At 43.1% G+C, this 27,158-nt stretch overlaps 2 protein-coding genes across 3 annotated transcripts in view; one reads left to right on the plus strand and one right to left on the minus strand.

The window, feature by feature from the left end:
* Positions 1-1,595: 1,595 nt before the first annotated feature.
* Positions 1,596-16,974, plus strand: trim62 (tripartite motif containing 62). Its single transcript, XM_062966720.1, has 5 exons — positions 1,596-2,099; positions 3,292-3,387; positions 4,434-4,690; positions 10,324-10,439; positions 12,701-16,974. The coding sequence occupies exons 1-5, from the start codon at positions 1,596-1,598 to the stop codon at positions 13,249-13,251; spliced, it is 1,524 nt and encodes a 507-aa protein (XP_062822790.1). The 3' UTR covers positions 13,252-16,974.
* Positions 16,975-21,233: 4,259 nt separating this feature from the next.
* The window catches only part of LOC100560611 (protein-arginine deiminase type-2), a 53,598-nt gene continuing 47,673 nt past the window's right edge, over positions 21,234-27,158 (minus strand). For both annotated transcript variants that reach the window (XM_062966719.1, XM_062966718.1), the window contains 3 exons: positions 26,235-26,320; positions 26,025-26,153; positions 21,234-23,239 (listed from right to left, as the gene is read on the minus strand). In XM_062966719.1, the coding sequence (XP_062822789.1) occupies positions 23,006-23,239; positions 26,025-26,153; positions 26,235-26,320 (449 nt within the window). In that variant the 3' untranslated portion in view covers positions 21,234-23,005. The remainder of the gene's footprint in view (positions 23,240-26,024; positions 26,154-26,234; positions 26,321-27,158) is intronic.

The following is a 27,158-nucleotide window of genomic DNA, read 5'->3' on the forward strand; positions in this document are numbered from 1 at the left end:
ATCTTCTTCCTCCATCACCTTCTCCTTCTCTTTCCATCCCTTCCTCCTCGTTCTCTTCTTTCATCTCTTCCTCCTTCTCCCTCATTCCGCTCTTCCTCCCTCATCTCTTCCTTCCCCTTTTCTTCCACCTGTTCTTCCACTTCCATCTCTTCCTCCTCCCTTTCTACTTCCTCTTACTCATCTCTCCTCTCCTTCCATCTCTTCCTCTGTGTCATCACTTCTTCCCTTCCTCCTTCCTCCCTCTTCTTCTTCCACGTACCTCTCTTCCTTCTCCTCCTTCCCCTCTCCATCTCTTCTTCCACCTCCTTCTCCATCTTCTTTATCACCTTCTCCTCTTCTTCCATCTCTTCCTCTTTCTCCCTTTCTACTTCCTCCTCCTCTTCTTCTGCCTTTTCCTCCTTCCACTTCTCCCTTCCTTCACCTCCTCCTCTTCTTCTGTCTCTTCCTCCTTCCACTTCCTCCTCTTCTTCTCTTTTTCCTCTTCCTTCATCAACTTTTCCTTCTCGTCTTCTTCCATCTCTTTCTCCTCTTCCACGTACCCTTCTCCTCCTTTCCCTCCTCCATCTCTTCATCCGTCTCTTCCTCCACCTTCTTCCTTCATCACCCTCTCCTCCTCTTCTTCTTCCGTCTCTTCCTCCCACATCCACCAACCTCCTCTCCCTGCTGTATTTCTTCTTTTCCCATTTCTTCTTATTCTTCTTCCTCCTCCTCTTCTGTCTCTTCCTCCCTCCACTTCCTCCTCTTGATCTCTTATTCCTTCATCACCTTTTCCTTCTCTTCTTCTTCCTTCTCTTCCTCCTCCCTCTTCTTCTCATCACCTTTTCCTTCCCTTCTTCTTCCATCTCTTCCTCCTTCTCCCTTTCTTCTTCATCCTCCCTCCACTTCCTTCTCTTCCTCCTCCATCTCCTTCCTTCATCACCACCTTCTCCTCTTCTTCTTCCGTCTCTTCCTCCCACATCCACCAACCTCCTCTCCCTGCTGTATTTCTTCTTTTCCCATTTCTTCTTATTCTTCTTCCTCCTCCTCTTCTGTCTCTTCCTCCCTCCACTTCCTCCTCTTGATCTCTTATTCCTTCATCACCTTTTCCTTCTCTTCTTCTTCCTTCTCTTCCTCCTCCCTCTTCTTCTCATCACCTTTTCCTTCCCTTCTTCTTCCATCTCTTCCTCCTTCTCCCTTTCTTCTTCATCCTCCCTCCACTTCCTTCTCTTCCTCCTCCATCTCCTTCCTTCATCACCACCTTCTCCTCTTCTTCTTCCGTCTCTTCCTCCCACATCCACCAACCTCCTCTCCCTGCTGTATTTCTTCTTTCCCATTTCTTCTTCTTCCTCCTCCTCCTCTTCTTCTTCCTCCTTCCACTTCCTCTTCTTGATCTCTTCTTCCTCTCCTTCCTTCATCACCACCTTCTCCTCTTCTTCTTCTGTCTCTTCCTCCTCTTCCTTCCTTCCTCCCTCTTCCCTTCCTCCTCTTGATCTCTTCTTCTTCATTACCTTTTCCTTCTCCTCTTCTTCTTCCGTCTCTTCCTCCCACACCCACCGACCTCCTCTCCCTGTTCTATTTCTTCTTTTCCCATTTCTTCTTCCTTCCATCCCGCCTCCATGGCCGGCTCAGGCCCGTCGGCCTCCTCGTGCTGCAGCCTGAAGGACGAGCTGCTCTGCCCGATCTGCCTGAGCCTGTACCAGGACCCGGTCAGCTTTGGCTGCGAGCACTACTTCTGCCGGCGCTGCATCGCGGAGCACTGGAGCCGGCAGGAGGCGCAGGCGGCCCCGGCCAGGGACTGCCCCGAATGCCGCCGGACCTTCTCGGAGCCCCTTCTGGCCCCCAGCCTCAAGCTGGCCAACATCGTGGAGCGCTACGCCGCCTTCCCCCTGGACGCCCTCCTGCGCAGCGCCCAGCGCCGACTGGCCTCCTCCACAGGCGGGACGGCCAACGGCTCCCCGGGCGCCGCCTCCTCGGCCTCCTCCGCCTGCGCCAAGGAGCACGGCAAGGTCCAGCTCTTCTGCCTCTCCGACCGCGCCGTGGTCTGCTTCTTCTGCGACGAGCCCGCCCTCCACGAGCAGCACCAGGTCACCAGCCTTGACGACGCCTTCGAGGAGCTCCAGGTCGGGATGAGCGGCCCCACTGCACCCCTCGGGGATGGAGAGACCTGTTGCATGCCTCAGGGATGCCTAGTTCAAAGGAGGGGTCCCATTGCGCTCCTGAGGGAGGTGGGGCTCCAAGTTGAGGTCCCATTGCATCTCAGAAGGAGGCCTGGTCAAAGGAAGGCTCTCGTTGAAATCCTGAGGGAGGTGGGGCTCCATGTTGAGGTCCCATTGCATCTCAGAAGGATGCCTGGTCAAAGGAAGGCTCTCGTTGAACTCCTGAGGGATGCATAGTTCCAAAACGAGGGCCTCTTCCATCTCTTGAGGACGTGGAGCCTCAAAGAGGGGCCCCATTGCATCCCTGAAAGATGTCTAGTTCAACCCTGAGGGATGCCTAGTTCAAAGGAAGGCCCTCATTGTACTCCTCATGTAGAGCTCCAAGGAGGGGTCCCATTGCACCCCTGAAGGATGCCTGTTCAAAAGAGGGATCCCATTGCACTCTTGGATGCTGCACTCGCAGAGCTCTTTGCTTCATTCATAAGAATGCTGCACTCGCAGAGCTCAGGCAGTGTTGTATTTCAGTGTCAATGTTGACTTTTGTGGAGAGGTGGCTGCCAAGGGAGCGGAAATGGTCAACATTTTCTAATGTGACACCGTTAAGTTGTATTCCTGGCCTTGCAGAGGGATTAGCTGGTGCCTGTTGGAAGAGCACTTTGGTTTTCTCGATGTTCAGTGAGAGGCCGAAATTCTCGTATGTTTCTGCGAAGGTGTTTATGGTGGCTTGTAGCTGCCTAGTTCAAAGGAGGGGTCCCATTGCACCCCTGACAGATGCCTAGTTTGAAGGAGGGATCTCATCACATCCCTGAAGGTGATACGTAGTTTAAAGGAGAGCTTATTGCCACCCAGAGGAATGAAGGTGGTGGGCCAAATCCATTGTGGTCCCAAAGTAGATAAAGAAGGGGCCCATTCACCCCCAAATGTGGAAGGACGAGAGCTGAAGTCCTAATGTTTCAAGAAGTTTGGGGTGACTCTGATTGGAAGGTCAACTCCAACCATTCTGGCCAGAGATGTTGGGAACATTAGTTCAGCGGGCAGGCAAGCAGCCAAAGACATTATTATTATTATTATTATTATTATTATTATTATTATTATTAGGAAGGTGGTTCTAGATGGCCTTTGGGGACCCCTTTCTTTCCTTTTTTCTTCCTTCCAGCGGGAGCTCAAGGAGCAGCTGCAGACCCTTCAGGACAGTGAGCGCGGACACACCGAGGCCCTGGCCCGCCTTAAGCGCCAGCTGGCCGAGACCAAGGTCAGTGCGGCCTCATTCCTCGGGGTTAGGTATCTGGCGATTTGTAACACTGTTTAAGGGGAGCCCCCCCCCCATCTGCTGAACTTCTGACTGGCAGTTAGGGGGAGAAAGGCTCTTCCACATCCTCTGTAATTTGGACTATTTTTCTAGCTTTTTTGTTTGAAAGACATATTTTGGATGACTATGTCTTTTGTGGCCAAATTGGGTGTGATTTGGTTCAGTGGTTTTGTCATTTACTTCATAGTAAAATGAACATTACATTTTTATATAGATAGATCAGTGGTTCCCAAAGTGGGCGCTACCGTCCCCTGGTGGGCGCTGGAGCGATCCAGGAGGGCGGTGATGGGACCTATTAGGACACGGGGGCGGGGCCAAAGAAGGGGCGGGGCCTCTTCCCAAGTGCCGGAGACAGGGCTGAGCCCGAGGCACCTGTTAGGACACACAGGGGGCGGAGCTAGAGGAGTGGGCGGGGCCTCCTTCCAAGATCCTGAGACAGGGCTGAGCCTCTATACCTCTCCTGAGAGGCCTTTTAGGACTAAAGGGTGGGGCTAGGCGTGGGGGCGGGGCCTCTTCCCAAGAGCGCGAGACAGGGCTGAGCCTCTGTACACCTCCCCTGAGGCGCTTGTTAGAACACAGGGGCAGGGTATAGAGGTTCAGCCCCATCAGGCACTTGGGAAGAGGCCCCTCCCCCTCCTCTAGCCCTGCCCCCCGTTTCCAGGACAGGGATAGAAGCTCAGCCCTGCCTTAGTGCTCGTAATTCCACCCATCCCAGTCCTGGCTACCCGTTTGTGGCCCCGCCCCCACCCTCTCCCAGCCCTGCATCTTGGACTAGGGGAGAGGCTCAGCCCCGCCCTCTTGAGCAGGAGCCACGCCCATCCCTCTAAGCCACGCCCCCCTTTCCAGGGGGCACTGAAGTCATATTTTTTCTGGAAAGGGGGCGGCAGGCCAAATAAGTTTGGGAACCACTGAGATAGACAGATAGAGATAGATATAGGTTGTGGATGTGCTGCATAACGAGGCTGCCCTGTGTCCCCTGTGCCGGCCAGTCCTCGGCCAAGGGCCTGCGCGCCACCATCGGGGAGGCCTTTGAGCGGCTGCACCGGCTGCTGCGGGACCGGCAGAAGGCCATGCTGGAGGAGCTGGAGGCGGACACGGCCCGGACGCTGACCGACATCGAGCAGAAGGTCCAGCGCTACGGCCAGCAGCTGCGCAAGGTCCAGGAGGGCAGCCAGATCCTGCAGGAGCGCCTGGCCGAGGCCGACAAGCACGCCTTCCTGGCCGGCATCGCCTCCCTCTCCGAGAGGTAGGACTCCGGGCGCAGGAAGGGGCTTGTCCACGCAAAGACACCATTCCCAGTGTCATTCGTATTAGATATTATATATATTACAACTTATGGTATAATACAGTATATTACAGAATACTAATAGTATGATATACTGGTTGTATATTATAAGACACATATATAATAATATATTATATATATAATAATAATAATATATATATTTGGCATAGAAATATATATAATAATATAATAATATTTAATAATGTTATATAATATGTATAGTGTCTATATATATAAAAGGATAAAAAAAATTCAGCCTAGGACAAAACAACAAAACTACACATCCCAGAAACACTAAACTTGGCAGCACAACCCCTCATCCATGCCTCTATGTTCATACAACAAAAAGAAAAGAAAAATTAAGTCCTAATTAGAGGGAGATGAATAATTGTTTTTATCCAATTGCTGCCACTTAGAAGGCTAAGCTCTGCCCACTTGGTCTCCTAGCAACCCACTCAGCCCAGGGGACAGCCAGAGTTAGGCCTCACTAAGGCCTCTTCCACACTGCCTATAAAATACAGATTATCTGATTTTAACTAGATTATATGGCAGTGTAGACTCAAGGCCCTTCCACACAGCTACGTAACCCATTTATAATTTTATATTATCTGCTTTGAACTGGATTATCTTGACTCCACACTGCCATATAATCCACTTCAGTGTGCTTTTTATCCAGCTGTGTAGAAGGGGCCTCATACTTCGTGTGGCCGGGCACAGCTAGTTACTAATAATATTGCAGTATAGTCGTGTAATGCAATATAATAATATATAATAGTAATATTGTGCTATGCTAATAATATAATATATTATGTATATGTGTATATATAATACAATATAAACCTACAATGCTAATAGTGTGCTATGCTAATAATCTAATATATGGTATATACATATAATATTAATAACAATACTGTAATGTAATGCAATATAATAATAATACAATATACTAGTATATAATAGTACAGTAGAGTCTCACTTATCCAAGCTAAATGGACTGGCAGAACGTTGGATAAGCAAATATGTTGGATAATAAGGATTAAGGAAAAACCTATTAAACATCAAATTAGGTTATGATTTTACAAATTAAGCACCAAAACATCATGTTATACAACAAATTTGACAGAAAAAGTAGTTCAGTATACAGCAATGCTACATAGTAATTACTGTATTTACAAATTTAGCACCAAAATATCACGATGTATTGAAAACATTGACTACAAAAATGCATTGGATAATCCAGAATGCTGTATAAGTGAGACTCTACTGTATATATATATACAATATAATAACATACAATGCTAATATTGTGCTATTCTAATGATATAATATATGGTATATACATGTAATATTGATAATAATATTGTAATACAGTAGAGTCTCACTTATCCAACACTCGCTTATCCAACGTTCTGGATTATCCACCGCATTTTTGTAGTCAATGTTTTCAATATATCGTGATATTTTGGTGCTAAATTCGTAAATACAGTAATTACAACATAACCTTACTGTGCATTGAACTGCTTTTTCTATCAAATTTGTTGTATAACAGGATGTTTTGGTGCTTCATTTGTACAATCATAACCTAATTTGATGTTTAATAGGCTTTTCCTTAATCTCTCCTTATTATCCAACATATTCGCTTATCCAACGTTCTGCCGGCCCGTTTACGTTGGATAACTGAGACTCTACTATATATAATAATATATAATAGTAATATTGTGCTATGCTAATACTATGATGTATTGTATATACATATGATAATAATACTATATAACATACAATGCTAATATTGTGCTATGCTAATAATATAATATATGGTATATACAATACTGTAATGTAATGCAATATAATAATACAGTAGAGTCTCACTTATCCAACACTCACTTATCCAACGCATTTTTGTAGTCAATGTTTTCAATATATCATGATATTTTGGTGCTAAATTCGTAAATACAGTAATTACAACATAACATTACTGCGTATTGAACTACTTTTTCTGTCAAATTTGTTCTATAACATGATGTTTTGGTGCTTAATTTGTAAAATCATAACCTAATTTAATGTTTATCAGGCTTTTCCTTAATCTCTCTTTATTATCCAACATATTTACTTATCCAACGTTCTGCCAGCCCGTTTATGTTGGATAAGTGAGACTCTACTGTATATGGCATTTTAGACACAACTGGCAATTAAAAGTGAACAAAAGGTTATTTAACTCATGCACCACCGATTCCTGTATTGCAATTCTTCCCACTAAGAAATAGCTATAATAATTTAAAAAATAGTCCAGCATTGGGTTGCTGTGAGTTTTCAGGGCTGTCTGGCCATGTTCCAGAAGCATTATCTCCTGACATTTCTCCCACATCTATGGCAGGCATCCTCAGAGGTTGTGAGGTCTGTTGGAAATGAGTCATATTGGTCTCAAATAATATGCTGTGTCCAACAAAGGATTCCCCCAGGCAGGAAGCAGCCAAGCTTTGAAGCTGCAGGGCTATTCAGTGCTAATCAAGGTGATTAATCAAAACATTCACACTTGCCTGAAAGAATCAAGAGTTCTTTCTCCCACCCTTGACATTATTCCACCAATAAATATATAAACCTCACTTGCCTAGTCTACAACAGACTTCACAACCTCAGAGGATGCCTGCCCTACATGTGGGCGAAACATCAGGAGAGAATGCTCCTGGTGATTCTGGCCATGAAAGCCTTCGGCAACAAATCAATACTTGTCATGATGCACATTGGTTCCTTTTAAAGAGCAATAAAGAGAAATCTTTATATCTCTATATCTTTGCAAATATAGTAACAGCACATAATATTTGGGGAAGGAGGGTGAGAAAAGGCACAATCATACATTCAAATATATAGAATTGTAAGGCAATTTCCAAACATCACAATCAAGCACCACGACCTGTCCCCTCTCCCCAAATACATTAAAATAAATAAGATTTTAAGTGAGTTTGCAAAGGGACAGAGAGTTGAGTCTTGCCTGTTTTTGCCACACAGGGAACTTTTGCCCAACTTCAGATCTTAAAATACTTTTTTTTTCTAGATCAGATACAATGTACATATTTTTTTAAAAATGCAAACAGCATGCAGAAGATGCAATAAAGCAGCGAGAAGTCCTTTGCAAACACAAGACACACAAATGCAATGCAAACCCCGATACAATGCAAAGCAGATTCCTCCCTCCCCCCAAACTGAAAAACAAGCCAAAGGGGGGAGAGAAAAAAGCAAAAACCAGAACCAAAACCCTCCTTTTCGGTGCCTCCTTTTCCTCGTTCATTCTCGGTTTGTATTGTGTATAATACATTTTATACACGTATAATAATTCTACTGTAGTGTAATACAATATAATACTAATAATAATACAATATATAATAATCATATTTAACATATAATTAGAAATTATAATACTACTGATAATATATCTATATATATAAAAGAGTGATGGCATCACGGCGACTCACAAAACAACAAAAGTACAGGCCTCGCAACCTCGAAATTTGACAACACAACCCATCATCCATGCCTCCAGGTTGATACAACAAAAAGAAAAGAAAAACAAAGTCCAAATTAGAGGGAGAGCAATAATTTTTTTTATCCAATTGCTGCCAGTTTAGAGGGCTAATCTCTGCCCACTTGGTTGCCTAGCAACCAACTGCTAGCAAGCCAAGGGACAGCCAGGGTTCAGTTAGGGGACAGGCAGACTTAGGCTATCTAATTTGCACTGGATTATATGGCAGTGTAGACTCAAGGCCCTTCCACACAGCTATATAACCCATTTATAATCTTATATTATCTGCTTTGCACTGGATTATCTTGACTCCACACTGCCATATAATCCACTTCAGTGTGCTTTTTATACAACTGTGAAGAAGGGGCCTCATATAATCCAGTTCTGAGCAGATAATATAAGATTATCAATAAACAGTAGACTCTCACTTATCCAACATAAACAGGCCGGCAGGATAAGTGAATATGTTGGATAATAAGAAGGGATTAAGGAAAAGCCTATTAAACATCAAATTAGGTAATCGTTTTACAAATTAAGCACCAAAACATCATATTATACAACAAATTTGACAGAAAAAGTAGTTCCACACGCAGTAATGCTATGTAGTAATTACAGTAGAGTCTCACTTATCCAACACTCGCTTATCCAATGTTCTGGATTATCCAATGCATTTTTGTAGTCAATGTTTTCAATATATCGTGATATTTTGGTGCTAAATTCATAAATACAGTAATTACTACTTAGCATTACTGTGTATTGAACTACTTTTTCTGCTAAATTTGTTGTCTAACAGGATGTTTTGGTGCTTCTTTTGTAAAATCATAACCTAATTTGATGTTTAATAGGCTTTTCCTTAATACCTCCTTATTAACCAACATATTCGCTTATCCAATATTCTGCCAGCCCGTTTATGTTGGATAAGTGAGACTCTACTGTATTGTATTTACAAATTTACCACTAAAATATCACAATGAATTTAAAACATTGACTACAAAAACGTTGATTATGAAAAGGCAGACTGTGTTGGATAATCCAGAACATTGTATAAGTGAATGTTGGATAAGTGAGATTCTACTTTAATATGAAATAATTACTGGGATAGCATAATGCAGAACAATATAATCTTTAAAACCAGGACAGTAAATAAACAGGGCAATTCCACACAGGAAACAATCAGGGCCAGCTAACACCTCCCAACAAAGTATTCCCATCATCAAAGTCTGGCAAATCCTGTTTTCTCAGGGCCACAGACAGTAGAAGCACATAAAATATTGCAAACAACACCACTCTGAAAACAAGGGAATTCCAGACAGGAAAGAATCAGGGCCAGCTAACACCTCCCAACAAAAACTTCCCTCAGGGAGGAAACAGCCAGGCTTTAAAGCTGCAAGGCCATTACATCCTAATCATTTTCCTAATTGCAGCATTCATACTTGCGTCCAACAGGGGAAAAAAACCATTCAGAAATATTGTATATTCACAACCTTTAGGAAACAATATCCCCTGATGGCGCAGCGTGTTAAAGCGCTGAGCTGCTGAACTTCTGGACCGAAAGGCCACAGGTTTGAATTGGGGGAGCGGAGAGAGCACCCATTGTTAGCCCCAGCTTCTGCCAACCCAGAAGTTCAAAAACATGTAAATGTGAGTGCATCAATAGGTACTGCTCCGGCGGGAAGGTAACGTCGCTCCATGTAGTCATCCCACATGACCTTGGAGGAGTCTACGGACAACGCCGGCTCTTTGGCTTAGAAATGGAGATGAGCACCAACCCCCAGAGTCAGACACGACTGGACTTAATGTCTGGGGAAAACCTTTACCCTTGACCTTAACTACCACCAATTCCTCAATACTTTATTTCCCAGACCACCAGACTTCGCCACAGCAACGCGTGGCCGGGCACAGCTAGTAATCATATATAATGATAACAGTGTTTTATTATTGTGTTTTTGTGTATTTTAAAGTTGTATTGTAATATTTTTAATTATGAGCCGCTTTGAGTCTCCGTACAGAGATAAAGTGGGATATAAACAAACAAACAAACAAATAAATAAATAATTCTGTTTCTCGTTTTTCCCAGGCTGAAGGGGAAGATCCACGAAACCAACCTGACCTACGAGGACTTCCCCACCTCCAAGTACATGGGGCCCTTGCAGTACACCATCTGGAAGTCCCTTTTCCAGGACATCCATCCCGGTGAGAAACCCCTTTTCTACTTTCAGGTTGCATAAAGCATAATGCATAAGTGCACAAAATATAGCATACTTTGACCTGAGTAAATTGATGCTTAATGGCCGCATTGCAAAACAAAAACATATCAGTCTTGTAGAGCAAAAGTTTCCCTTTTAGATGATACTATTCACAAGCATATTCAGGTAGACGCTGTTTTAATAACTGGCTTTGAACTTTGGTACAGTTTACCATTTGCGCTGAAAAGTGCCAAATTTAAAGAGATCCTGCAAGGTGGTTATAGATGCTAGGGAGTTGCAAATTTGGCAGTATTATTGTTATTATTGTTAAGCAGGGGTTGGATGGTATCCATCAGGAGGGCTATTATAATAATAATAATAATAATAATAATAATAATAATAATAATAATAATAATAATAATAGTAATAATAATAGAGGAGAACTCAGGCAGGGGGGAATCTTGAAATCCCACCGCTGCCGCCAAATTGCAAAGATGTTATTATTATATGTTTTATATCCGCTGCCACCAGTTATTAAAGATGTTTTTATTTAAAAGCTGCCACCCCTATAGGAAGAGACTTTTACATCTTGGTTTTTCTTTCTTCTTTTTGTTTATTCTTGATGAATATGTGTATATGACAGAGACTGAGATGTTTGAGAGAACAATAACACGTTTATTGAGGCACAAGCTTAATGGTTACAATAACTTCTTGTTTGAGGCACTTAGATTAACAGTTGCAAAGCTAGAATGAGGTGATTCAAACTTCCTAAAATGTCACTTCTTTCTCCACTGCTTTAACCTGCAGTCACCCTGTGAATTTCAGTCACAGACTATCTGTTCCTTATCTGGAAACAGACTACCTTAAAATAAGCCACCAAACTTATTTTAAACTGACTCAAATAAGCACTTGAGCCTCCCTGATTCTCCAACTGAGAATCAGTCTTCACTGTAATTCATCCGATTACAGACTACCTTAAAATAAGTCACCAAACTTATTTTAAATAGACTCAAAATGACCAATTGAGTCTCCCTGATCCCCTAACTTAGGATCAGCCTTTCCTGAGCTTCAACAGAACCCAGACTCTAAAATCAACTTTCCCTGTGGTTCTCTGACCTCAGACCGAGTTTCCCTCCAAATTCTGCTCTCTCTTCAGCTAAACGTAGTTGGCTCCGCCTACTTCTCCATGGCAACCAACCCATGGTGCAGAGCAACTGAAATATTAACCCTTTTAAAACACAGTTAAACATGGCTTCTATAACTTAAAAAACCACACTTCATTACAATAATAATAGATCCTAGAGTTGGAATAGAATTTAGAGGCTATCCAGTCCAATCCTTGTGCATTTAAACACCATCAAAGCCTTCCTGACAGATGGCCATCCAGCCTCTGCTTAATTAATTTTTAACATTATGCACATGCAGGTGTGTCGTGAAAAATTTTGACCAATATTCAGACTGCAACCATTTCCATGCAAACAAAATTTTTCGTGACACATTTGCATGTGCATAATGTTGAAAATTAATTAAATGGAGGCTGGATGGCCATCTGTCAGGAAGGCTTTGATGGCGTATGGCACTTTATCACTGTTACTCATTTCCATGATAGAGCACTTTATGAAACCTGTCCCTGCTGGTTTGCTTTTAATTACTCTGATTTTATCTGCTTGGATTTTAATGTATTGTCCATTATTTTATTTTGTGTATCATTGAAATGTTTTAAGTTTTTGTCAAATATTTTGTGTCGTTGTTTTGGGCTTGTCCCTGTTGTGAGCCGCCCCAAGTCCCTTCGGGGAGATGGGGCGGGATATAAAAATAAAGTTTATTATTATTATTATTATTTAATCAGAGTTGAACAGTCATATCTTAAATTACAGTTTGATGTAAAGATTCGAAAACATTTAAACTACTGATGCCTCAATTAATGTAATTTTATTGTTATCTCGGTTTATACTGGAGTCAATGTTTTCCCAGTTTTTTGTGGTAAAATTAAGTGCCTCGGCTTATATTTGGGTCGGCTTATACTCGAGTATATACGATATATATTATTATATTGTTAAACTTACTTCGTATGCCCAAATTTAATGGATTACATACAAGTTCTGATCTAATCCGAAATGATGCTCAAGCCTAATGTCTGTCGATCTATCTGTCCGTCCATTCATCCATCTCTGTATATCTCTCTGAGGGGTCAGGCTGGCTGTCCTCCGGGGTCCCCTCCCTCTGGCTGTGGGTGTGATCCTGTGCCTCCCCCCCATCTCTCCCCAGTGCCGGCCACGCTGACGCTGGACCCGTCCACGGCCCACCAGCGGCTGATCCTCTCAGACGACTGCACCATCGTGGCCTACGGCAATTTGCACCCGCAGCCGCTGCAGGACTCCCCGCGGCGCTTTGACGTGGAGGTCTCGGTGCTGGGCGCAGAGGCCTTTGGGAGCGGGACGCACTACTGGGAGGTGGTGGTCTCGGAGAAGACCCAGTGGATGATCGGCCTGGCCCACGAGGCGGTCAGCCGTCGCGGCAGCATCCAGATCCAGCCCAGCCGGGGCTTCTACTGCATCGTGATGCACGACGGCACCCAGTACAGCGCCTGCACCGAGCCCTGGACCCGGCTCAACGTCAAGGGCAAGCTGGAGAAGGTGGGCGTCTTCCTGGACTACGACAAGGGCCTGCTCATCTTCTACAATGCCGACGACATGTCCTGGCTCTACACCTTCCGGGAGAAGTTCCCTGGGAAGCTCTGCTCCTACTTCAGCCCCGGGCAGAGCCACGCCAACGGGAAGAACGTCCAGCCGCTGCGCATCAACACCGTACGCATTTAGCGGGAGGACATTGTGGAAGGAGGGTCGGAGTCATGCTGGTCTCAAGTGGGTGCGCTTTTCCTGAAGGTGGGATTTTAGGAGGACTAAGGCTTTGAGGACCAGGTTCTTAAGAAGCTTCCTTGGAATCATCAACTGTATTGATGATCGGGTTCCTTGGAACTGCCAACGTTATTGGGACCAGTTTCCTGAAGATGGGATCTTAGAATGACTATTGTTTTTGGGGTCAGGTTTTTAAGAAGGTTCCTTGGAACCACCAATGTATTAATGATAGGTGGAATTCTAGAAGGACTCATGTTTTGAGGACCAGGTTCTTAAGAAGCTTCCTTGGAACCACCAACTGTATTGATGATCGGGTTCCTTGGAAGTACCAATGTTATTGGGATCAGTTTCCTGAAGATGGGATCTTAGAATGACTATTGTTTTTTGGATCAGGTTCTTCAGACAGTTCCTTGGAACCACCAACGTACTAATGGTAGGGTTCCTTGAGAAGAGTCCTTGGAACTATGGGAAGGAGGCTTGGATTCATGCTGGTTCTCAAGGGGGAATCGCTTGTGGGTGCACTTTTCTTGAAGGTGGGATTTTAAAAGGACTCATGTTTTGAGGACCAGGCTCTTCAGAAGTTTCCTTGGAATCACCAACTGTATTGATGATCGGCTTCCTTAAGAAGAATCTTTGGAACTATGGGAAGGAGGGTTGGATTCATGCTGGTCCTCAAGGGGGAATCGTTTGTGGGTGCACCTTTCCTGAAGGTGGGATTTTAGGAGGACTCATGTTTTGAGGACCAGGTTCTTAACAAGCTTTCTTGGAATCACCAACTGTATTGATGATCAGGTTCCTTAGAACTGCCAACGTTATTGGGACCAATTTCATGAAGATGGGATCTTAGAATGACAATTGTTTTTGGAATCAAGTTCTTAGGACGGTTCCTTGGAACCACCAATGTATTAATGATCAGATTTCTTAAGAGTCCTTGGAACTATGGGAAGGAGGATTGGATTCAAGCTGATCCTCAAGTGGGTGTGCTTTTCCTGAAGGTGGGATTTTAGAAGGACTAATGTTTTGAGGACCAGGTTCTTAAGAAGCTTCCTTGGAATCACCAACTGTATTGATGATTGGGTTCCTTGGAACTGCCAACATTATTGGGACCAGTTTCCTGAAGATGAGATCTGAGAATGACTATTGTTTTTGGGGTCAAGTTCTTGAGAATATTATTAATGATCGGATTCCTTAAGAGTCCTTGGAACTACGGGAAGGAGGGTTGGAGTCATGCTGGTCCTCAAGGGGGGAATCGTTTGCAGGGGCGCTTTTCCTGAAAGTGAGATCTTAGAAGGACTAATGTGTTGAGAACCAGGTTCTTAAGCTTCCTTGGAACCACCAACGTATTGATGACAGGGTTCCTTAAGAAGAGTCCTTGGGACTTCCAACGTTATTGGGACCAGTTTCCTTAAGGCGGTATCTTAGAATGACTATTGTTTTGGGATCAGGTTCTTAAGAAGGTTCCTTGGAACCACCAACATATTAAAGATTCCTTAAGAAGAGTCCTTGGAACTACCAATATTATTGGGACCAATGTCCTGAAGACGGGACCTTAGAATGACTATTGTTTTTGGGATCATGTTCTTAAGAGGGTTCCTTGGAACCACCAATGTATTAATGATCGGGTTCCTTAAGAAGAGTCTTGGAATTGCCAATGTTATTGGGACCAGTTTCCTGAAGATGGGATCTTAAAATGACTAATGTTTTGAGGACCAGCTGACAAGCGGTGATTTTGCCAGTGCCTATTATTATTATTATTATTATTATTATTATTATTATTATTATTTATTTCATACACAACAAGATGAGTCCACAGCAAACAAGATCACTGCTGGCTGTTGCAATTTTGTCAGCGCCGATGATGATGATGATGATGATGATGATTATATGGTGGGGACTCTCCTGTGCCCTGAACTCCCCTGATGATATTATTATTATTATTATTATTATTATTATTATTATTATTATTATTAGATACGCAACAAGATGAGTCCACAGCAAACAAGATCACTATGCTGGCTGTTGTATTAGATCACATGCCTTTTGAAGCTGGCAGATGGTGATTTTGTCAGCGCCTATTATTATTATTATTATTATTATTATTATTATTATTATTATTGTTGTTATCTCTTGGACTGTGGTCCCCAGAATTGGACACAGCATTCCAGGAAAAGAGGTCTGACCAAAGCAAACTTAGAAAGGCACCATGATTTTCCTCAATCTGGACACTAGGCTCCTTTGGATGCAGCTCAAAATCACATTGGCGATTTTAGCTGCCGCATCACGTTGTTTACTCATGTTCAACTTGTTGTCCACTAAGATCTTTCCAACATGGACTGTTGTCAAACCAGGCGTCACCTATTTTGTATCATTGCGTTTCATTTTGGCTGCCTAAGTGTCGTATCCTACATTTGTTGACATTCATTGTGTTGGTTTTGCCCAATCTGTTGAGGTTGTTTTGCATCCTGATCCTGTCCTCTTAGTTTGATGTCATCCCTCTAAACCTTCATCCAAGTCATTAAGAATGATGTTAGACAGCACTGAAAGGTCTCCGTCAGACCCCGGAGAGTCACTTTTTTCAAGATGAAGAAGAGGAACCCTTGGTGAGGAGCACCCTTTGGGTTTGGTCACTTAACCTATTCCAGATCCACCGAATAGTAGCACTGCCTAGCCCACATGGTTTGCAAGAAGATCATAGGAGATCTTGTTGAAGGCCATGCTGGAATCAAGATCTGCTCCGTCCACGGCATTCCCTGCATCTTCCAAGCTTGGAACTCTGTTGAGATGAGCCTGGCATGACTTGTTTTTGAGGAATCCATGTTGACTTTGGGTTCGGTCACTTAACCAATTCCAGCTCCACCTAATAGTAGTATTGCTTGGGTCACTTTGCTTGCAAGAAGGTCATGGAGAACCTTGCTGGAATCAAGATGAATTCCCTGCATCTTCCAAGCTTGGACCTCTGTTGAGATGAGTCTGGCATGTCTTGTTTTTGAGGAATCCATGTTGACTTTGAGTAATTGCAAGTGATTGCAGGATTCCTCCTTCATGATCTGCTCCAGGAATCATGATATACTCCGTCCATGGCATTCCCTGCATCTTCCAAGCTTGGACCTCTCTTGAGATGAGCCTGGCATGACTTGTTTTTGAGGAACCCATGTTGACTTTGGGTTCGGTCACTTAAATAATTCCAGATCCACCTAATTGTAGCATTGCCTAGCCCACATTCCTTGCAAGGAGATCATGGGGGATCTTGTTGAAGGCCATGCTGGAATCAAGATCTGCTCCGTCCATGGCATTGCCTGCATCTTCCAAGCTTGGACCTCTCGAGATGAGCCTGGCATGACTTGTTTTTGAGGAACCCATGTTGATCACGAGTGCTTGCAGGCTTCCTCCCCCATGATCTGCTCCAGGATCTCTCCTGGCCTTGTTGAGGTCCTCCTCTTCTCCCTTCTTGAAGATCGGGACCACATTGACCCTCCTCCAGCCTTCTTATGGGACTTGAGTGGCAGAACCAGTCAAGGGAAATGAGTTTGCTCTTATGTTTTTTCTCTTTATATCAATGGAAACGAGTCTCTGTGGGTCTTGACGTTTTGGTGGCGGTGGGTCTTGTGGTGGGTTCGGTGGTCAACAGAAGCAAGGGCATACGGGGAAATAAATGGAAATAAATGGAACGTTTACAAATCCAAAGTGGCCTTTTGTTTGTTTCCGGGAAACAAAACGACATGACACACTTTGGACACAAGAGGGCAGCATTGGATTTGTGACAACAAAGGGACTTGATGTGCTGTTGGAATCAGCCAGGCTTTGAAGCTGCAAGGCCATTCAATGCTAATCAGGCTGGCCAATTGCAACATTCACACTTGCCTCAAACAGACAAGAGTTCTTTCTCCCACCCTGGAGATATATATAAACCCCACTTACTTAGTTTCCAACAGACCTCACAACCTCTGAGGATGCCGGCCATAGATGTGGGAGAAACGTCAGGAGAGAATGCTTCTGGAACATGGCCAGACGTCCCAGAGGACTCACAGCAATGCAACGATTCCGACCATGAAAGCTTTTGACAACACGCCTTTAATAGGTGTTCATAAATGAATGGCCATCTGCCGGGAAGGCTTTGCTGGTGTCTTAATGCATTGGAGAGGGGCTGGACTGGATGGCCCCTGGGGTCCCTTCCCACTTTAGGATTCTATTATTATTATTACTATTATTATTTATTCCTGCTGCATTAAGACACCGTCAAAGCCCTCCTGACAGATGGCCACCCAGCATCTAATAATAATAATAAAATAATAATAAAGACCTAGTGTTGAGACCCCAGAGGCCATGCAGTCCAACCCTTCTGCCATTAATAACAATACGAATAATATATCCTCCTGCATTAAGGTGCAACCAAAACCCTCCTGACAGATGGCCATTCAGCATCTGCTAATAATAATAAGAGACCTAGTGTTGAAAGAAGCCCCAGGGGCCATGTAGTCCAAGTCTTGTGTCAATAATAATAATTTCTTCTGTATTAGGGCAGCATCAAAGCCCTCCAGACAGATGGCCATCCAGCCTCTGCTTAATAATAATAATAATAATAATAATAATATGTCCTAGTGTTGAAAGAACCCTTCTGCCATTAATAACAATAATAACAATATATCCTTCTGCATTAAGGCACCATCAAAGCCCTCCTGACAGATGGCCATCCAGCTTTGGCATAATAATAATAAGTCCTAGAGTTGGAAGGGACCCCAGGGGCTATCCAATCCAACTCTTGTGCCAATAATAATTATTTTTCTGCATTAAGGCAGCATCAAAGCCCTCCAGACAGATGGTCATCCAGCCAGTGCTTGAAATAATAATAATAATAATAATAATAATAATAATAATAATAATAATAATAATACCATCATCTTAGAGTTGGAAGAGACCCCAGGGGCCATCCAATGCAACTCTTGTGCCAGTAATAATTATTCTTCTGCATTAAGGCAGCAACAAAGCCCTCCCGACAAATGGCCATCCAGCTTCTGCTCAATAATAGTAATAATAATAATAGAATCCTAGAGTTGGAAGAGATCCCAGTGGCCTTCCAGTCCAGCTAATAATAATAATAATAAAAATAAAAAAGTCGGAAGAAATTCCAGTGGCCTTCCAGTCCAGCATCTAAAAAATAATTAATTATTATTATTAATAATAATAAAGTTGGAAGAAACCCCAGTGGCCTTCCAGTCCAGCGTCTAATAATAATAATAATAATAATAATAATAATAATGTCAGAAGAAACCTCAGTGGCCTTCCAGCCCAGCGTCTTCTAATAATAATAATAATAATAATAATAATAATAATAATAATAATAATAATAATAATAATGTTAGAAGAAATCCCAGTGGCCTTCCAGTCCAGCGTCTAATAATAATAATAATAATAATAATAATAATAATAATAATAATAATAATGTCGGAAGAAACCCTGGTGGCCTTCCAGTCCAGCGTCTAATAATAATAATAATAATAATAATAATATCATCATCACCATCATCCTAGAGTTGGAAGGGACTCCAGTGGCCTTCCAGTCCAACCCTTGTGCCATTTATTATTATCCTAATCCCTCCCGTGAGCATTGCTTGGCCATCTGTCGGGAGGGCTTTGATGGTGCTCTTCCCATCTGTTTGCCATCCCGCCTCTCTCTTGGCTTCGCTTTGCTTGCATTGTGCCGGCCATCATTAGACCTCTTCATTTGGGACGTGCGAAGAGACGTGTTGAGAGAGAGCGAGCAAGAGAGGCTGCCTTGTCGTAACCCGAACCCGCCACCGGGATGAATGCCGCTTTCTCCTCGTCGTCGGGGACTGAAATGTCACCCGACGACGGCCTGGCTGTCATCAGCCTCGAGTTCCTGGCGCATCTGTGGGGATTAACTATGATTTTTAGGCAGCCGGGGGGCCGTCTCGGGTCACCCCATGCGCGGCCACACTGAACCAAGGCAATCAAAGTGGATTGCAATATATATATTGCAATCTATATATATAAAAATGTAATGTGCGTTTTTCCTGTGGAGTAAACAACAAAACCACTGAACCAAATTGACCAAATTTGGCCACAAAAGACATAGTCATCCCATCTATGTCTTTCAATTAAAAAACCAAGAAAAATATTCCACATTACAGAGGACGAGGAAGAGCCGGTCTCCCCCTGGCTGCCAGTCAGAAAGGTAGGCCCCACCCCCTTTGTTTCCTAGCAACTCCCTCATCCACAATGGCGCCCAGGGGCAGGCAAAGTTCACTTAGGCTTCATCCACAGACAGCCAGGCTATTCACTGCTACTCCACCTGGCCAACAAAGGATCCCCATACACCACAGCAACACGTGGTTGGGCAGAGCTAGTAATACAATAATAATGCAATACTATAATATATAATATCCTAGCTCTGATATAATCTATACACATAATAAAGATGAAAATATGTATGCATGTACACAGACAAGCTCCCACTTCCACCAATAGCTACATCTCCCACTACTCAGGAGACACCAATGGCCCTCCTTCCAATGACATTGCAGGTTATGGCGAGTGACGTAAACATGTCCAAGAGCCTGATAATGTTCTCCACAAACACCACACTGCCCACCACCCAAGGAATGCTTTTGTTTGTGGACAACTTCATCCTTGATTTTGTTTTTCCTCCACCACAGGCATCCCAGTGTTTCTGACTCCTTCCATTGGTGTGGAATTTGCATGACTGCCTCTCCCATAACCCTTTCGTACTCTTTTCTATGGCGCACAGCAGACAGAGGAATTGGTCAGCAACTGAACATACTAGAGGGATTTGGGGAGGATTCACCATGACTTATATGAGTTGTAGGTACTGGGATGTATAGTTCACATGCAATCTAAGAGTATTCTGAACTCCACCAATGATGGATCTGGAACTAACTTGACACACAGAAGCCACATGGCCAACAAAAAATACTGGAGGTCTTGGGAAGGATTTATAGGAGTTGTAGTTCACCTACATCCAGAACACACTATGAATCCAAACAAGGATGGATCTGGACCAAACTTGGCATGCAGACCCGATGTGCCCACATTTGAATACTGGTGGGTTTTGAGAGGAATTGGCCTGGATATTATGGAGTTGTAGGTATTGGGATTTGTAGTTCACCTGCAATCCATGAGTGTTCTGAATTCCACCAAAGATGGACCTTGAACTCACTTGGCACACAGAACCCCCATGACCAACAAAAACATACTGGAGGTCTTTGGAGGGATTTATAGGAGTTGTAGTTCACCTCTATCCAAAGCACACTATGAGCCCAAACAAGGATGGATCTGGACCAAACTTGGCATGCAGACCCGATATGCCCACATTTGAATACTGGTGGCCTTTGAGGGGAATTGGCCTGGACGTTTTGGAGTTGTAGGTACTGGGATGTATAGTTCACCTGCAATCAATGTGCACTCTGAACTCCACCAAAGATAGAATTGGACCAAACTTGGCACACAGAGCTCCCATGATCAACAGAAAATCTAGAGGTCTTTTGTAGAAATTCACCTTGATTTGTGGGAGTTGTAGTTCACCTACATCCAGAGAGCACTGTGAACCCAAACACAGATGGATCTGGGCCAAACTTGGCATGCAGACCTGATAGGCCCACATTTGAATACTGGAAGGGCTTGTGGGGAAATGCAAATGTGTAGTTCGCTTAGCACTTGAGCCGCCCCTGCTCACGCACGATACATGCAGGGCAAACTAGCCCAACATCACAAACTTTAAGTACTGATGGTATTTCTTGGGGTTAACCTGGCATGATGTGAGTTGTAGTTCACCCACAACCTTATGCAGTTTGTACAATTAAAACACTGACTTTTTCGAACAACCCGGGCATGTAACTCGAGGATGGCCTGTCTGGGCTTCTCCAACACTTTTAATGAATTACTTTTAATGTCAGGAAAAACCACTCATTTGGAGCGAATTCTCTTTATTATTGTCATGACCGTTGTCGTCCGGATCCTTTTCAGAACAGAATGCCCCAAACAGCTGCCGTAAATCCCGATGACGGTGGTGCGCCAAGGCACATGAATGCACACAGAATGTATGTATGTATGTATGTATGTATGCATGTATGTATGCACACAGAAACAGGACCGGGATGCGGGGAAGGGGCATTAAAGGGGAACACACCCACAGCAAGCACAACGTGGTTAGGAAACGAGGAAGATCCTCCAACCTCCTCGGGCCTAAAACACACTTCGACCCAACAAAAATTGCCGCAAAGTCCGCCTTACATTGGCCCTCCAAAGGGCGTGTCTACACTGTCGGATTAATGCAGTTTGAAATCACTTTGGTGGAATCCCAGGAGCTGTAGTTGGCAAAGAAGGCTATACATACACATTGCGATCAAGCCACAAGGGAAGGCGGATACTACTACTACTATTATTATTATTATTCAATCATTATTATTTTATTATTATATTATTATTATTATTATTCAATTATTGTTATGGTTATTTTACCATTATAATTACTATTGTTATTAATAATTATTATATTATTGTTGTTATTTTTCCATCATCATCATTATTATTATTTTTATATTACTATTATTATATCATGGTCATAATTCTCATTATTGTTTATTGTTACGCCATCATCATCATATTTTTTCCATCATCACAATCATTATTGTTTTTATATTATTTTTATATCCTTGTCCTAATTCTCATTATTGTTTATTATTGTTACGCCGTCATATTATTATTATTTTCCATTATCATAATAATCATTTTTATATTATTGTTATTATTCTATCGTCATAATTCTCATTGTTTATTATTGTTACACCATATTTTTGTTGTTATTTTTCCATCATCATAATCATTATTTTTATATTATTATTATATCATTTTCATAATTCTCATTATTATTATGTTACGCCATCATCATATTATTGTTATTTTTCCATGATCATAATCATTATTTTTATATTATTATTATATCATTGTCATAATTCTCATTATTATGTTACGCCATCATCATCATATTATTATTTTTCCATGATCATAATCATTATTTTTAGATAATTATATCATCATAATTCTCATTATTATTGTTACGCCATCATCATATTATTGTTATTTTTCCACGATCATAATCATTATTTTTATATTATATCATTGTCATAATTTTTGTTATTATTGTTACGCCATCATTATAATATTATTGTTATTTTTCCATGATCATAATCATTATTTTGAAATTATTATTATATCATTGTCATAATCCTCATTATTATTATGTTACACCATCATCATATTATTGTTATTTTTCCATAATCATAATCATTATTTTTATATTATTATTATTATTATTATTAAATCATTGTCATAATTCTCATTACTATGTTACGCCATCATATTATTGTTGCTATTTTCCCATGATCATAATCATTATTTTTATATTATATCATTGTCATCATTCTCATTATTATTGTTATGACATCATCATATTATTGTTGTCATTTTTCCATGATCATAATCATTATTATTATTGTGTCATTGACCTCTTTCTTCCTTCTATATTATAATTATTATTACTACTACTACTACCACTATTACTAAACGACAACTCCCAGCCTCCCCATGGTGATTATACTGCATCAGTTCCCCAGTGTGGACGCACCCCAAGAAACGAATGCACCCGATTTGACGTTGAGCCCTTCTTCCTTCCATGGGCTTCAGGGGCGCACGTGCCACCACTTGTAGGCGAAGGGCTTGCGCTGGACGTTGGTCCCGCAGTGGACCTCTCCCAGCTGCTGGTGGTAGGAGGAGACGTCGTCAATGAAGGTGCACATCAGGCCCAGCGGCTCCAGCAGGCCCCGCACGTGCTGCTCCAGGACACACTCGTTCTCCACAATCGGGCCAAAGGGCCGCGGGATGCCCAGGTCGCGCGACAGCACCACCATGTTCACCTGCCGAGGGGAACACGTCAGACAAGTGTGACGCAGCAGCAGAAAAGGCCAAGGCGATTCCAGGCTGTGTCAATAGGTTGTCAAAGGCTTTCATGGCCAGGATCACAGGGTTGTTGTATGTTTTCCGGGCTGTATGGCCATGTTCCAGAAGTATTCTCTCCTGATGTTTCACCCACATCTATGGCAGGCATCCTCAGAGGTTGAGAGGTATGGAGAAACTAAGCAAGGTTTATATATATATCTGTGGGAAGTCCAGGGTGAGGGAAGAACTCTTGTCAGTTGGAGGCCAGCGTGAATGTTGCAGTTAATCACCCTAATTTGCATTGAATGGCTTCATCTACTGGCTACTTTCTGCCTGGGGCCATCCGTCGTTAGCTGCCCCTAGTTCCCATGTCTCAGAGTGTTGCTTCTTATTTACTGTTCTGATTTTTGAGTTTTTAAATACTGGTAGCCAGATTTTGTTCATTTTCATGGTTTCCTCCTTTCTGTGGAAGTTGTCCACATGCTTGTGGATTTCAATGGCTTCTCTGTGTCGTCTGAACTGATAGTTGTTGGAGTGGTCAAGCATTTCTGTGTTCTTCACTTCACTTCACTTCACTTCACTTCACTTCACTTTTATTTCTTAATTAGTCACTGTCTACCAGAGTGCTCCGAGCGACTTACAATTTAAAATATCATTCCACAATATAAAAACATTTAACATAAAAACATTCAACATAAAAACATTCAACATAAAAACATTCAACCTAAAAACATTCAACAGTGACTATTTGGCAAATTAGATCTGATTTACTTAAATGCACAACCAAACAGCCAAATCTTGAGCGCTTTTCCAAAAGGTTCTCCAATAATATCCTGTGTCCAGGCTGGTTCATCAAATGCTCTGCTATGGCTGATTTCTCTGGTTGAATTATCTGCAGTGCCTTCCATGTTCTTTGACTCTTGTTTGGGCAATGCTGCTGCGTTTGGTGGTCCCTCTGTAGACTTCTTGTCCACAGCTGCATGGTATCCGGTAGACTCCTGCAGAAGAGAGAGGATCCCTCTTGTCCTTCGCTGACCGTAGCATTTGTTGGATTTTCTTTGTGGGTCTGTAGATAGTTTGTAGGTTGTGCTTTTTCATCAGTTTGCCTATGCGGTCAGTGGCTCCCTTGATGTCTGGCAAGAACACCTTTCCTCTGGGTGGATCTTTGTCTTGACTCTCATGGCTTGTTCTTGGCCTTGCAGCTCTTCTGATGCCTGTGGTGGAGTCTCCGTTGGCCTGAGAAATCAGCCATAGCAGAGCACTTGATGAACCAACCTGGACACAGAATATTGTTGGAGAACACAGAAATGCTTGACCACTCCAACAACTATCATGTCAGACAACACAGAGAAGCCACTGAAATCCACAAGCATGTGGACAACTGCAACAGAAAGGAGGAAACCATGAAAATGAACAAAATCTGGCTACCAGTATTTAAAAACTCAAAAATCAGAACAGTAAATAAGAAGCAACACTCTGAGACATGGGAACTAGGGGCAGCTAACGACGGATGGCCCCAGGCAGAAAGTAGCCAGTAGATGAAGCCATTCAATGCAAATTAGGGTGATTAACTGCAACATTCACGCTGGCCTCCAACTGACAAGAGTTCTTCCCTCACCCTGGACTTCCCACAGATATATATATAAACCTTGCTTAGTTTCTCCATACCTCTCAACCTCTGAGGATGCCTGCCATAGATGTGAGCGAAACATCAGGAGAGAATACTTCTGGAACATGGCCATACAGCCCGGAAAACATACAACAACCCTGCGTCAATAGGGTTATATGCAGATTGGATGGGCAGGATGCACTCCTGCAATAATAGGATGCATGCAAAAGGGGTCCAGGAGTCAAGCGGAGCCTGAGCCAAGAGTGTGACGCAGCAGCAGAAAAGGCCAATGCGATTCCAGGCTGCGTCAATAGGGTTATATGTGGATTGGATATATATGGGATGTATGCAAAAGGGATGAAAGAGTCAAGTGGAGCCTGAGCCAAGAGTGTGACGTGGCAGCAGAAAGGCCAATGCAATTCCAGGCTGCGTCAATAGGGTTATATGCAGATTGGATGGGTGGAAACAGTCCATGCACTCATAGAATTGTATACATATGGGATGTATGCGAAAGGGATGAAAGAGTCAAGCTGAGCCTGAGCCAAGAGTGTGACGCAGCAGCAGAAAAGGCCAATGCAATTCCAGGCTGCGTCAATAGGGTTATATGTGGATTGGATGTATAGCATTCTATACATATGGGATGTATGTGAATGCGGTGAAGGAGTCAAGCGGAGCCTGAACCAGGAGTGGGATGCGGCAGCAGAAAAGGCCAATGAGATTCCAGGCAGCACCCATAGATTGTATATGAAATGGATGCATACATTCGATTATATATATAGATGGATAGAAACAGTCCATGCAAAAGGGGTCTAGGAATCACGCTGAGCATGAGCCAAGAGTGATGTGGCAGCAGAAAAGGCCAATGCAACACTAGCCTGCACCCATAGGAATATATACAGATTGGATGTATGTGAAAGAGTCTAGGAGTCAAGCCGAGCATGAGCCAAGAGTGTGATACTGCAGCGGAAAAGGCCAATGCAATACTAGTCTGCACCCATAGGATTATATACAGATTGGATGCATGTGAAAGAGTCTAGGAGTCAAGCTGAGCCTGAGGCAAGAGTGTGATACTGCAGCGGAAAAGGCCAATGCCATGCTAGGTTGCATTGTATGTATATGGGACGTGTTGTGTGTTACGCTCGGTGCGCTCTCACCATGTTGGGGAAGTAGGCCTGGGCCTTGCCTTGCTTGTCCATCTTGAAGAGGGCCGGGAGGTCGATGATATCCTTCTCAGCCAGGCCCAGCTCTTCCTTGAGGATGTCCCGGTTCCAGTCGATGCATCTCTGGAGGGAGGGAGGGAAAGCAGGGTCAGGGGACGATGGGACGGCCATTCCTTGAATCCTCCGGAAAGGGAGGCTGCTCACCTGGACGTATTGGTTCTCCTGCACCATGACTTCGTTGGACACCACCTTGTTGATGGTCACGCGCTTCGTGTCCGTCCCGGTGTAGCCTGCGGAGACAACCACATCGCAGAAATGAGCCTGTGTTGCACCTCAGCGCTGGTTCACCTTGCTCTAACACACACTCCACCGCAGCAGACTGGGTTTAAACAGTTTATTGATAAAAGATAGCAAAGTCTGAATGAAAATCAGTAAAGAAAGCAAACATCCAAATGCAATGGTAGTCAACAAAAAACAATATAATCCAGAGGTAAAAGCAATTTGCAGAATATAATTCCATGTCTCTGATATAGAAAACTGGCATAAAATCCAAAACAGATTCCAGGCATGAACATAAATGAGAATCTTTTTCCATGAGCTTAGACAAGGCAGGAGATGTGCTTCCAAGAATCAATGTTGCTTCATCTGAAATCTCTCTGTTTCGCCTGTATTTAACCATGTTTACAAGCCAAGAAAGGCATTTCTCTGTCCTTGAGTTCCCACGCATTTGCCAGCGATTCTAAGGGAACGCCTGGGACGATGAACCTTTAACTTTAACCTCGTATCTCTATCTAAGACTCCTCTGAGTCACTGCCAGAAACACCTGGAGCTTGTTGATGTTCTAAATCCTGGGAAAGGTCACCCTTATCATTATTTTCTATTTCCTCGCTAGCCTGCAGCCTCTCTGACAATTCAACATTTCCAGCATCAGAACCTTCAAGATTTCCCTCTTCAGCACTGCTTTGGTCAGCCTGTATAAACCCAAATCCCCCTTCATCATCAGACTGAACCACAACAACCTGGTCTGGGGTGGATTGGACCCTACCTTTGCCTAATGATAACAATAACAAAACATAGAATCATAGAATCGTATCTTTTGTTATTGTTATCATTAGGCAAAGGTAGGGC

This window comes from Anolis carolinensis, unplaced genomic scaffold (assembly GCF_035594765.1).
Source record: "Anolis carolinensis isolate JA03-04 unplaced genomic scaffold, rAnoCar3.1.pri scaffold_28, whole genome shotgun sequence".
Lineage (NCBI taxonomy): Eukaryota > Metazoa > Chordata > Lepidosauria > Squamata > Dactyloidae > Anolis > Anolis carolinensis.